General features: G+C 37.1%; 1 protein-coding gene across 1 annotated transcript; it reads left to right on the plus strand.

The window, feature by feature from the left end:
* The first annotated feature begins 4,255 nt into the window (after positions 1–4,255).
* On the plus strand, positions 4,256–9,361 carry gamt (guanidinoacetate N-methyltransferase). Its single transcript, XM_038285540.1, has 6 exons — positions 4,256–4,522; positions 5,875–6,020; positions 6,102–6,165; positions 6,352–6,419; positions 8,652–8,762; positions 9,099–9,361. The coding sequence occupies exons 1-6, from the start codon at positions 4,345–4,347 to the stop codon at positions 9,237–9,239; spliced, it is 708 nt and encodes a 235-aa protein (XP_038141468.1). The 5' UTR covers positions 4,256–4,344; the 3' UTR covers positions 9,240–9,361.
* The last annotated feature ends 54 nt before the right edge of the window (positions 9,362–9,415 follow it).

Raw genomic sequence — 9,415 nt, forward strand, 5'->3', positions numbered from 1 at the left:
ACCTGCAAAGACAAGGGCAGCACAACCAACAGACATGGTATGAGACATACAATAAAGTAACACCTAGGTACTATGGCTGAAGTTGTATTATTTAATCTGACATGTACTCTGTGTTACCTGAAGATAAGAAAATAAGAATATGGGCTTTCTGTATGCTTTCTGTACTAAAATATACTGAAGTTGATGGTTGTACCATAGCAACATGTTCAAATAGGTTTAAGTGGTGTGAATACCTCAATCAGGCGCTACATGAAGCCTACAGAAGAGTAGCGGTTTATTGTTTTTTGTCATTAGTTACTGCATGAAACTGAGCATCTGTGGAGAGAAGCATCATTGAAGGCAGAGCAAATCGAGAGTTTCATAAGAGGGGTAGGTGGACGAGACCCCGCAATAAGGACTTTCACTGTGATGAAGAGCTGGCCGCTCTCAGCTTCATCTGATGGAGAGCAGAAAGGGAAGATGTGTGAGGGTTGTAGAGGGAGGGTTCATTTTGGAGCGTTAGTCTGTCAGCTGTGATTCATTGCAAAGTGTTGTGATTCACATCAGCAGCAGTATAAAGATGGGTGGCACTAAATATAGTTCAGAAAACAGTGGGCTTGAGTTTTAGATTTTTGCTCATCTATCGATTCCACTCACCTAACATAACCGGGTCATTGGTGTTGTTTAGGCGAGGAGCATGGGAGTACCTTAGACAGACAGACACAGAGGCAAACAGGACACACCACCAAGAGCACACACACACTCCTCAGGGCAAATCAAAGGGATTTTTTGGCTCAAAGCAAGGAACTTCTTACTGCAAGGCAGCAGTGCTCACAACTGGTTCACCACTGGGCAGCACTATACATTTCCTTTATCTGTAGTTTTAAATGCATTTCTAAGAGTTACTTTACCTTAATAGAGATTGAGGTCTTTAAAGAAGAATTAGGTCTGCAAACAGGTCAGACTTCTCGATTAGGTCTTCAGCTGATTTGAGATTATTGATGCAAGCGGTTTGCGTGCCCGGGAGTTCAAAATCCAAAGATTAAATCTGACTGATACTCTTAAAGACGAAGTTAAAACCAGCAAGTTTCTACATGTTTTCCAGAAACATCTGACTGTATTAGCTGCATTAGTAAACGCTAATTAAACAGTAAAATGTGTTTTACAACAATAGATTACGTGATATAATTCATGATCTGGTTTCGACAGCTCTGAGCTATAGTGCCTTGAAACAAATGCATGTACCCTTTTTTTTTACTTTCCAAAAATACAATGAAAATAAGTTTTTGTTATCTGCTGAATCTTTTGGAAGAAAGGATGTCCTGTAGAAATCAGGAAAAGCCTCTCACTGTAGACAGTTGTTGTTTAACAGTCTTCTAAAGAGGATGCTCACTGTTTTCCAAAGTGTTCTTCCTTTCGTGAAGAATTCTTCTTTGCCAAATAATTTTCAGAGGTTCTAGAGGAGTTCCTTGTACAGATCCGGCATTATTTATCAATTTCAAGTAGTGTGCTCTGAAGCTGTTACCCCAGCAGATTATGGCATGATGAGATCACATTCTTCACAACAGAATTATTTTATATATCTTCCTGTAAACACTGAAGGATCAAGGTTACATTAACAATTATCATCTAGTCTGTTCCTTCTTGTAGACAACTTTACCGTTGTTTCTCCAGTCAAGCCTGTTGTGAGGCTGAACACCAAGGTATTGATACCCCTCATTGTTTCTACTTGTCATGTTTGTTTGTAGTTTCTTGACCCACATGAAGAATTAAATGGACAACCGGTGAGTTTAAATCTTTTATTTACAAAGCAGCAAGAATCTGGAAGGAACCAGAGGAAGTCAGTGGAACTTTCTTGTTGGTCTTAGGGGAGCAAGCGAACTGAACAGGAAGGAGTCGGTGGATGACAACTGATGATGGATTCATTAATTGAAAGATGAAGGGGAAGTAGCATGGATCTGAAGGGGTTTGACTCAGCAGGCTTTGCAGACTGAACCCCAGAGGTTCAGGAGAATGTGAGTGAGATCAGAGAGTGTTGGTACTTGCAAAATACTGACTCTAATGCTGGAGAGCGGACAGGCAGGTGATGAAGACTGGGAACTGCTTCCACTAAGATTCACTGGTCATCTGGAACAATAACAGAGTCCACATTAAAATAGATTCAAAAGAAGACAATTTTTTAACAAGAGAGATATTCCTGGTTTAGGTCTTTGGCTGTAAAACTATCAGGGGTAATCATCCGGCGAAGGGAGATTATCCTTCGTGTCCTTATATATATATATATCCTAGACATCCTGACTGAGAAATGTTCTCAGGTGTGCAGCAAGAGCAGTTGGCACAGCAACCAGCAAAGATCCTCTCTGTGACAAGAAGCTCGCTCACACCAGAAAAACAGGAAAACCCCAAAAAACCTAACATAACTTCTTCTCCAATTATGTTAACAATATTTTACTTATTCCTGTTTCTCCTGAAATCTACAATCATCTCCCTTGTTTTATTTACATTCAAGATGTCTGTTTTTTTTTATTTTTTGTTGGTGATTATTCACCAGTTCCCTGTAATCACTTTCTGGTTCATTTCTGATGTATCCAAAAACTCATCTGAGTATCTCTGTAGATGACAGGACTTACCATACTATTCCCTTTCTCCGTTTGTCAAGTAGACCTTGCTCGAGGCTATTGTTGAGACCTCTACTTGAGTTTTCAGGAGTTTCTCACAAAGCAAGGCAATGTGAATCATGTTAAATATACTGAGGAATGAAAGACGCAATCTCAGATTGTTGCCTGCTTTGTTTAAATGACAGTATCTTTGTTGAAGAGCGTATGATTGCATCTCTAACTCAAAGCGTATGGCGGTACGTACCGGTAAACTGCAGGGGTTCCTGATAGATGCTTGTTTGCTTGCTCAGGTAGACCTATGGGAGGTTGTCTAGGACCCTATGGTGTGGGGTGTCAGGGCAACAGGTCTTTAGTCGTAGAGGACTGTTGGCTAAGTTTTCTTTGGTAGCGGAACAAAGCAGGAGGTCTTCCCTATTTAGACCTTCAGGACTCTGAGGTTGACACTATCTAGTCTAAGGCTATGTTCACACTGCAGCCTGAAGTGAACCAAATCCAATTTTTTTGCCCATATGCAACCTGGATCTGATCTTTTCATGGCTGTCTGAACAACACAGATACATTTTTTTCCAATCTGACCAACCTGTGTCTGAAAGGCCAGGTCGCATTCATCCGACCTGAACGTCATTAATATCCGACAAACGTCACTATTATGCGTCTTGCTGCGCAGAAGCGGCAAGAAAAACAACAACCATGGCAGATGATGATGCGGAGAGCAGTATTTGTGTTTAAACATATTGAAAAGATTGAATTTTTATGGTTGGAAAAGACCGCTAGATGCGTGCCGGCAGTACCATCCATGTTTACTTCTGGAAAAAAAGAGCATGCTGGCCTGTGATGTCATTGCGTCCTCTACTGGACTGGATATATATAGATAAATATAGAATTATATATATATATATCTATATATATGCCTTATCTGTGAAATCTACTGTTCCAGTGATCAATGAGCACATAAATTGCCCAGTGTTTAACTTTTTTCCTAACTAGATTTAATGCATCTTGGCATAATGTGCATTTTATTCACTGACGAGACCCCATTTAAACACATAGTCCATTTGTTAGCTTTTGTATTTTTAAATCAAAAAAGGATATAATGACAAAATAAATACAATTTAATGTTGAAATGTGAATGTTTTTTTGACAATACCCAAATGACATATATTTCAAATAACTTTGTCTTGCAGGCCTGGCAGATCAGACCTAAGAATTTAATATAAATAAAAAATAATCTGATCAATACACCTCTTTCTAAATTATGCTACAAGTATCTGGATTAGGTTTGGATTGTCTCTTAATGATGACATAAGTTATCTGTAGGAATGTAGACAGCACATTTCTCCATATTGTCCTTCTCAAATATATATATTTGCTATGGGTTTATTAGATATCTAGGGGAACTGTTGCAAAGTTTGCCTAATGGTAATAGCTAAGACAAGAAGTAAAATAAATGTTTATTTTTGCAGTCTTTCCTCTTTCCATTACAGAGTTCTGAGCAAATCAATCTAAATAGGCTATAAAACATGAAACCAGTTATATCCAGCCTAGTGAGCCATCTTATCTTCAGAGGATCTTGGCCTCTCTTAGGTCTTGGAATGTGTTTGTGCGCTTTTTGACCCCAGTCACACGATTGCGGTGTCAGCAGTTATGAGCTCGATATAAACCCCCGCCTGCTCCACTTTCCCCCTCTTCTGTGTCAGACAAACCCTCCAGCAGAGCCCACCGACTGCAGCACCGACAGTACAACAAAATGACCTCTTCTGCTCAGCCCATTTTCTCAAAGGGGGAGAACTGCAAGTCGTCCTGGCATGACGCCAACGCCGGGTACAATGAGGCCGACACGCACCTGGAGATAATGGGCAAGCCGGTCATGGAGCGATGGGAGACCCCGTACATGCATTCCCTGGCGACCGTCGCAGCCTCTAAAGGTAACAGCGGCGGTTGGAGAAGGAGCGAGTCTGTCCGATAACGGACTCAGGCTGCATGGACGTCACTCAGTTAAAGAGACAGTAACAGAAAAAAAAGGAATTCAAAAGAATGAGGTTAGAATAAAATGTATAGATTGTGCACATTCTAAGTCATTCATATGTCACTATCAAATACGTTTAAATAAAAAAAAAAACATCAAATCTTTATATTATTTTTATGTTAACTATACATATTTCCCTTGAAGTGTGACACTTAGAATAGCAAAAAATAAATCAAAATGATTTTAAAGGGATTTAAATATCAGCCAAAAGAAACTCAGTTTGCCAAATTCCAGTTTTGTATTTCAAAAAGAGCACACAGATATAGGAAGAGGAACTTGTTAGTGTTAGAAGCATGTTTCTCTGTATTGGTGAGTACTACAGCAGCTGTTACTATACTGCTGGAAGAGGGCCAAGAAGCTGCAGGAGCCAAAGAACACCACAGCAAAGCTCATGAGCTTTTACGTTAGATTGGAACCTAGACTTATCCAACTACATCCTTCATATATTCAAGCATTTAAATAAAAGTATCAATCTAAAGTTTGCCTCCAGGAAATGTGATTATTATGTTATGTGGTGTTAATGACTGTTTTTTTAATCCATTCTAAGAGGCTTACACATGTATTTTTTCACCAAACTGTTTATTTGCAGATGCATTTTAATGACATTTCAATCACTAAAAGGGGTTAAACACCAACCTCTAACCTTTGTCTATTATATACTACTATCAAAAGTACAAATTTGTTGTAAGAAATTACTCTGCAATCACATTTTAAGCAACTGGACCTCAAATGTCCTACAGAGGAATAAATCTAGGGCTGAAACAATTAATTCGATTAATGAATTATTAAAATATTCGTCAACAAATTTAGTAATCGATTAGTCATTAACTGGAGTTTAGAGACTGTAAAATATGCATTAAGGTGACAGATCAACCAACCCGTTAGCAGCAATTATACCAAAATTGTAAAAAAAAAAAAAAAAAAAAAAAAAATATATATATATATATATATATATATATATATATATATATATATATATATATATATAAACATTTTGCATTCAAGATTTATCTATCCTCTATCCTCAAGTGGAATTGTTTTAGTTTCAACTTGTTTAATTTCAGAAAAAGTGTTCTTTAAGGAACCTTTGGCTATCCGAATATTGATTAATTGAAAAAATATTCGATAGATTAATCGATTTGAAAAAAGATCATAAGTTGCAGCCCTAAATTAATCAAACCAAAACTAGTTTTTATAAATGGCATGTTACTGCCAGGGAATAATTAATGTTTGATTCTGTTTGTCTGATAGGTGGTCGGGTTCTGGAGATCGGTTTTGGCATGGCCATTGCTGCCACCAAGCTGGAGTCCTTCCCAATCGAAGAGCACTGGATCATTGAGTGCAATGATGGAGTTTTTGCCCGTCTGGAGAACTGGGCCAAGTCTCAGCCACACAAGGTCACTGGGCTCCTTCAATAGAGCCATACTTGTTCATGATGGTAACAAAAAGGTTTTAATGAGCCTCCTTTTCCTTTGCAGGTGGTCCCTCTGAAGGGCCTCTGGGAGAAGGTTGTTCCCACCTTGCCAGACAATCATTTTGATGGTGAGATATAAAATCAGACCTATTTTCTGTTAATTATAAACATTACAAGGGATAGGAAAACTGCGGCAGAATTGAAACCAACCATTTTTAGAAGATAAGAAAGTCCTCTAAATGGTAGAAATGAGCTAGGAATAAATAAATGTAATTAAGTCACCTGTATGATGCCAGCCCTGCTTTCTCTTTCAGGTATTCTCTATGACACATATCCTCTCTCTGAGGAAACATGGCACACTCACCAGTTTGATTTCATCAAGGTAAGTTATCAAATAAGTTTACATTTGAGAGGGATATTTCATTAAAATCAGATATAAAACTAAAGTAGGGGTCTGTAGCCCATCTCCTGAAGTTGTGCGGCTTTAATGGGGAAAGAAAACTGGAAATGCTTTAATTATCATGTTAGGTTATAACAGCGAAGGGTAGTTCTACAATTTATACTAAAAGCATCATAAATCTCAGTAAAATATAAAGGCTTCACTGTATTTAAACAAAAGTATTAAAAGATACATAGAAAACATGATCTTATTCCATTCGAGGTAAAAATACATAATTAAAAAGAACATCATCATAGTACATCATCTTTTCGAGTTTTCGTGTTGCGGGTATTTTCCTACATAGTGCAAATCCATTTGTCTCTCAAAACCTAACATAGAAAATGACAAAGATACAAAAGCTTGTTTGGACATTTTGCGATTAAAAACAAAAATATATATATAAAAAAATTTGCAGGAAAAGGTCTCAAGTCTTTAAGATTTTGTCTCAAGAAAAAACAGCAGCTGTTTAGAGTGCAAACTTTCTACCTTTCTTCTCTGCAGGGTCTCTCACATAGAATGGGCAGCTTTGGTAGAAAGTTTTTTTTTTTTTTTTGTTAAGGCCTTTCTAGTGTTTGATTTGATTGCAGTTTAGGCTCTGGTAGGGCCACTTGGACATTCAGTGCTCTCTTGTTATATCGACTTTATCCCCTTTCCCATTGCAGTAACTTCCCTCCATTAACAAGTCTTTTGAAATCCCTTCACACATTTTGATATAATTTAAGCATCAATGCCTTTTTGCACCATGTCTCTCCCACACTACACTTGATTTACACTTGATAACTGCTGCACTTTATGAATGGAAATGTTCTTTTTCACTGCTAAGCTGCTGCTCATTCACTGTCGGAAAGCTGTATATAAGTTGATGGATTGACTTAGCAACAGTTGATTTTCATGGTGGTTTTGTTATATGGAGTTATTTTTGCCAATTCTGTTGAGACTGGCCAATAGGAATACAAAACATATTTGAGAATAAGAACATATTTTCCAAATGTCGGTTTCTGTCATTTATTCTCTCAAAACGTTTTCTTCAGTCCCAAATAACATCAGTTTTTTCTATCAGTGAGGAAATTTGTTTTCACTAATATATTTATTTTACTTTCAAAATAATTTTCACCTTTCAGATCGCTTCTTTCCTTGAATTTGATAAAAAAACAAAAAAAAACAAAAACGTGAAAATAGCTCCTTACCCTTAAATCCTCAAGGAAACACTGAAGCTCTACCTAAAGCAACTGTTGGAGTTTTGATCACATCTTTAACTAAAAACCTTCTTCTTGATTTATTTATTTCTTTTCCAGTTTGTTAGCCAGCAGGATCTAAACAGAGATGAACTAGTTGTTTTAAAAAGAGTTTTTCAGGATGTTCTGTTCTGCTGGCCTCGTCCTTAACGAGTCAAATCTAGGTTATTTCTAGTTTCTGCTGCTAAATACACCCTCACCTATAAGACGTTACATAGACAAGTAACCTTCCTGTCAAATCATGTCCAATCAACATAATCTAGCTCAGGCAGATTAAAAAAAGCTGCAAAAACATCTCAGGGAGGATCAGAGGAAATCAGATACTATTGAGCTCAAAACAGTTTAAAAACAAAACAAGTACAATTTTTTCCCCCTTAAATTACCCTTTTACAAAGCGTGCCTTCAATTTATTTAATAAAAGAACTGTCAAATTATTCTCCCTTATTGTTTTTAAAATAGATTTTAAGGGAATGTTTTCCTTTCACTGTTGAATGTAAGAAATAAATAAAACAAGAACAAAGTGCAGATAAGATAGATGTTATGCAAAAAAGAAAATTCAAATAAGTATTTCTTTCTCATAAGTGCATTTTTTTCTTGAATTTAGGTGAGAAACTTATCCAATCGAACAAGACAAGTAACATCTAGAATAAGATAAAAACAATTGCCTTGTCTTAATTGAAGTCCATATTATCTAATTATCTTATTTTAAGAATACATATACTTATTGCATTTGCAGATCATCTTATTTACCTAATCAAACTAAGGGGAAATACACTTAATTTAAGTCAGAATAAATTTTTTTTTACTTATTTCTAGATCATTTTTGCAGTGTAGAAAGAAAAATGTATCTTTTGTTACTACCAGCTCAGACAGATCCCAGATATTTGTTTTTTTTTAATCTAAATAAAGGAAAAAAATAACTTTGAGTTTTTGCCTGCAGGGTCATGCTCACAGGCTCCTCAAACCCGGTGGCGTCCTCACCTACTGCAACCTTACCTCCTGGGGCGAGCTGCTCAAGACTAAATACAACGACATCGAGAAAATGTTTGAGGTTTGTCACCTTGATTAGCTAATCAAAGGCTCCACCTAAACATTCTGATTTCCTTTAGCTTTTCTTCAGTATCTTCCCTGTAGTACATACTAGTTATGCACCAATAAAACTGGAACATGAAAAATAAAGATTGTATAAATACACTGCATACTTTAAAACCATGCAGAGCAGACCTGGATGATGTGGTTATGTAACAACTATCACAAAAAGAGACAAGCAGCACATGCAGATAGAACAGGAGTGAGTCTGAGTTACGTGCCGCTTTCATTTGTAGCTACTGATAAACCTGAAAGCTTTTGCACACTAACCGCCTCTCTGTGTGTTAATGATTTTCAGGAAACTCAGGTGCCTCATCTGCTCGAGGCCGGATTCAAGAAGGAAAAGATTGCCACTGCCACCATGGACATTGACCCGCCCACTGAATGCAAATACTACTCCTTCAAGAAGATGATCACTCCCACTATTGTGAAAGGATAAACGACGAAGACCCTGTTGCAGCCTTTTTATATTCCTGTGTGCCTTTTTTCCCATGACACTCATTATGTGTATTTCAATCTACAGTGTTTTAATAAAACAACCTCTATCAGGACTAAACTTTATCTTATTGTGTTTTATTGTGAAATCTATTATTAGGGGGGCCACATGCCGAAGGC

The sequence above is a fragment of the Cyprinodon tularosa genome, unplaced genomic scaffold (assembly GCF_016077235.1).
Source record: "Cyprinodon tularosa strain WSP-4 unplaced genomic scaffold, ASM1607723v1 ctg1053, whole genome shotgun sequence".
In the NCBI taxonomy this organism is placed as follows: Eukaryota; Metazoa; Chordata; class Actinopteri; order Cyprinodontiformes; family Cyprinodontidae; genus Cyprinodon; species Cyprinodon tularosa.

What these genes read in the sequence shown, in the direction of transcription:
- gamt (XM_038285540.1), top strand. Translation starts at nt 4,345, where the DNA reads ATGACCTCTTCTGCTCAGCCCATTTTCTCAAAGGGGGAGAACTGCAAG. An exon ending in GACCGTCGCAGCCTCTAAAG is followed by an intron (nt 4,523 to 5,874) that starts GTAACAGCGGCG and finishes TTTGTCTGATAG; the next exon opens with GTGGTCGGGTTCTGGAGATC. An exon ending in CCAAGTCTCAGCCACACAAG is followed by an intron (nt 6,021 to 6,101) that starts GTCACTGGGCTC and finishes TTTCCTTTGCAG; the next exon opens with GTGGTCCCTCTGAAGGGCCT.